The following is a 2,000-nucleotide window of genomic DNA, read 5'->3' on the forward strand; positions in this document are numbered from 1 at the left end:
TTGAGGCTGTCCACCAACCACGATCCTCCGGTCTCAGCCTCTAGAATGTTGGGATGACAAGTGTGCCCCACCACGCCCAGCTAGAGATGGTGCTTTACAAGAAGGATTATGAGCTAGGGAGACAGCCAGGGGCCAGAGAGTGAGGCCAAGCAGGGCAGGGGTGGGTGCCAGAGCTGTGGGAGAGGACCAGACAAGCTGAGAGCCCGGCAAGGCCCCCGCGCAGAGATCAGGCCAGAGGCTTGAGGCGGTAGCGGAAGCGCACGTCAGAGCTGGGCTGCGAGGTGCCAAAGCCCCAGCGCCGTGGGTCGATCGGGGGCACGGGGATGTTGGGGTCCACCAGCTCGAGGTCAAAGTATGTGACCATGAGCAGGACAAACAGCTTTATCTCGCTGAGGGCAAAGAACCGCCCGGGGCAGATGGAGACCCCCGACCCCCAGGGCATATTGTAATGGTGGATCCGTTTGCCCGACTTGTAGAAGTCCACTTTTCGGCTGCCGTCGGGGTTGAGGAACCGATCGTACTTGAAGCACTCGGGCTTGGGGTGGATGTCCGGGTCCATGTGTACTGAGAGGTAGGGGAAGAGGGCCAGCTTGTCTCCACGGCGGAGCTGGTACACCCGCCCGCTGGCCATCTTCAGGAGGTAGTCGTCCTGCACCTCCCGCACCAGGGTGGGCGCAGCCCCCAGGCGCAGCGTCTCCTCCATAACGCTGTCCAGGACCGGGGTGCGTTGCAGGGCGCTGAGTTGGAAGGCGAAGAACTGCTTGGCTTCCAGCCTGGGCTTCTCCAGGACCTGGCGGGCCTCCTCCGTCACAGCCCGCATGGCCTCCGGGTGCTTGAGGAGGAAGACAAGCGCCCAGAAAGAGGTGGGTCCTGTGTTCCCCTGCGAGGCCCAGAGCATCATGAAGTTGAATTTGTCCTGCATGGGCAGAGCTAGTCCCTGCTCCCTCTGGAACTGGAGCATACAGCACAGCCAGCTGCTCACACCGTCTTTCTCCAGGCTGCTCTCCACTGAGAGTCTCTTGTGAAAGAGGGTCTGGAGCTGACCCACTTCCAGCCACTCCCGGGGCCCCAGCAGGGAGTACACAAACCTGGGGAAGAGAGAGTCGAACCTGCGGAACTTCACAAACATCTCCTCTGCCTGCAGCAGGTCCTGCGCCTTGTCCTGCGAGTAGCCGAACAGGCTCAGGTAGCCAGCCTTGAACAGGGTGCTGTAGCAGAACTGAAAGAGGCCGTCTTCGTGCCAGGGGCTGGCATCCGGGCTCCGGCCCGTGGGTCCCAGCATCACCAAGGACAGGCTGTCCAGCATGGCCTTGTTGAGATCTTCTAGGCTATCTCCCATCAGATGCTTGGTACTGAAGGAGTGGATCATCTGGAGGTCCCCCTTTAATGGCTTGTACCCGAATACCTTTTGCACCAGCTTTTCTGCATAGTGTTTAAAGTCTAGCTTTTTCTCTGTATTCTTGATGATGGGGCCAAAGGACAGCGGGTCCATGACGAAGGTGATGTACTGGCCCCCTAGCTGCACCGTGAACACATCCCCGTGCTTGGCCCACATTTCCTTCAAGAATTTACACATATTCGTCCGGAAAGCCACGGCGTGGCCCAGCCAGGGCATGAAACCCTTGTCCAGGGGGGGTTCCTGGGGCCGGCGCTGTCTGAGTAGCCCCAGCAGACACAGCTGCAGCACGATGGCCACCAGCAGGGCCCCCAACACGGCTCCCCAGAGCACCATGGCGATGCTCCTGTGGGCTGAGCTCTGTGGGTTCTCCGGCTGCCAGAACTGCTTTATGAAGCTCTGGGAAGTCGGAAACACAAAGGTCTGTCCCCGTGGACCTTGCTCTGTGGACTTAAATCATAGTAAATACTCTAGAGAGCTAGAACCTGGGAGGAAAATATCCCCATGCCAACGAGCCTGGCCAGCTGGGAGGGGGCAGGGCCAGGGAAGGCACAGGAGGAGTCCTCGAGAGATGGTCACGGCCTGCGGCGGCTGCACCTTTGCT

The 2,000-nt window shown here is 60.0% G+C and overlaps 1 protein-coding gene across 1 annotated transcript; it reads right to left on the bottom strand.

Moving 5' to 3' along the window:
- Positions 1–226: 226 nt before the first annotated feature.
- Positions 227–1,732, bottom strand: CYP8B1 (cytochrome P450 family 8 subfamily B member 1; the record flags this gene model as incomplete). Its single annotated transcript, XM_080715876.1, has 1 exon — positions 227–1,732. One exon carries the CDS (start codon positions 1,730–1,732, stop codon positions 227–229), a length of 1,506 nt encoding a protein of 501 aa, XP_080572002.1.
- Between the last annotated feature and the right edge of the window lie 268 nt (positions 1,733–2,000).

The sequence above is a fragment of the Muscardinus avellanarius genome (genome assembly GCF_963383645.1).
Source record: "Muscardinus avellanarius genome assembly, chromosome: 18".
NCBI classification, from domain to species: domain Eukaryota; kingdom Metazoa; phylum Chordata; class Mammalia; order Rodentia; family Gliridae; genus Muscardinus; species Muscardinus avellanarius.